The following is a 1,208-nucleotide window of genomic DNA, read 5'->3' as shown; positions in this document are numbered from 1 at the left end:
GAGGCAGCCAAGAAAGCCTGCATCATGTTTAAGGGGAGCCAAAGCTGTGGCTCTGGGAAGACTAAGCTGAGTATAAAGATCAAGTGTAAATGTCAAATCTCAAATGTGAGTAAGCATCGAGAGGCAGAAAGGGGAGAAGTGGGAGGGTGGAGCAGAGTGCCAGGATGAGTGAGGCCAAGGGGTCCGGAACCAAGGAGGTGACCAAGAGGAAAGTGCTGAGGCTCCTGATGGATGGCGTAGAAAGCTAAAAGCGTGTTTGTTGCTCAATCATCTTGCAAGTATTTCCAGATTTTTATTTGCTTCCACAGTTATTTCTTGACGAAACTAGCGATCAGCAGATCTATTACAAATTGGTCCCTAAGTACATTCCAGAGCCATTAATTTAAACTGTCAATTTGAATATTATAGTTCTAATTTTTTATTTTTTCTAATAAGCAGTAGAACAACTTTTTTGTTTGTTTGATTTTTAAACCAGAACATTTATTGCATGACTAATCGTTAAGATGAACTGGATGCTGCAGCAGCTGCCCTCTTGGGTTTAGGTGTGGTTCCTTCACAGAATCCATGCCTGAATGTGCGGTGTACAATTTTTAGGTGCCTCATTCGACCATTCCCAGTGGTATTTCGGCTTTTAGCTTTAGCACTCCAGTTATGCTCTCTCTTTCTCTTGGCAGGGTAGCCACATTTGCCGTAGGTCGACTTCTGAAGGTGGTAGGCCTTAGAGCCACAGCAGTGGCACAACGCATGCGTCTTATTCTGACGCTTTCCAAATGATGACGTTCCCTTCATCATCTCACTTCTGCTGCTGAGGCCAAAGATAGAATGACTTTTTAAAACAGAAATTTTATCTGGAATCCAACATAGAACTCAAGAGGACATAGTGTAAACCTTCAACAATTAGTGGAGAATACTTCACTGTAGAACTCCTGGAGATCTCAGGGCAATCCTAGAACTCTGCAGAGCTCAGATAGAAAACCACAGGCCTAGAGGTCAAGGTCAGTTCTCACACATCCTTGAAGTCTTGAATTTAAGAAAAAAGTGCCTGAAAGTACGATGTTGCCTTCCTTCTTGCAAATGCATCAGAACGTGAAGGATTTTTTAAAAAGCATTTATCCCATTGCTGAATGGCAGTCAAGTCAGTTCTGGGTTATTTCTTCAGAAAGAAATGGTAAATTTGAGTTCTGTGTTTCCATTTTTAGTCTTTTTAC

At 41.8% G+C, this 1,208-nt stretch overlaps 1 protein-coding gene across 1 annotated transcript; it reads right to left on the bottom strand.

Annotated features, from left to right (window-relative positions):
* Positions 1–498: 498 nt before the first annotated feature.
* On the bottom strand, positions 499–792 carry LOC132522805 (large ribosomal subunit protein eL37-like). Its single transcript, XM_060153358.1, has one exon. The coding sequence runs from the start codon at positions 790–792 to the stop codon at positions 499–501; it is 294 nt and encodes a 97-aa protein (XP_060009341.1).
* Between the last annotated feature and the right edge of the window lie 416 nt (positions 793–1,208).

Source organism: Lagenorhynchus albirostris, chromosome 7, assembly GCF_949774975.1.
Source record: "Lagenorhynchus albirostris chromosome 7, mLagAlb1.1, whole genome shotgun sequence".
Lineage (NCBI taxonomy): Eukaryota > Metazoa > Chordata > Mammalia > Artiodactyla > Delphinidae > Lagenorhynchus > Lagenorhynchus albirostris.
The sequence above is the reverse complement of the archived record's forward strand: the minus strand, read 5'-3'. Positions and strand labels throughout refer to the sequence as shown.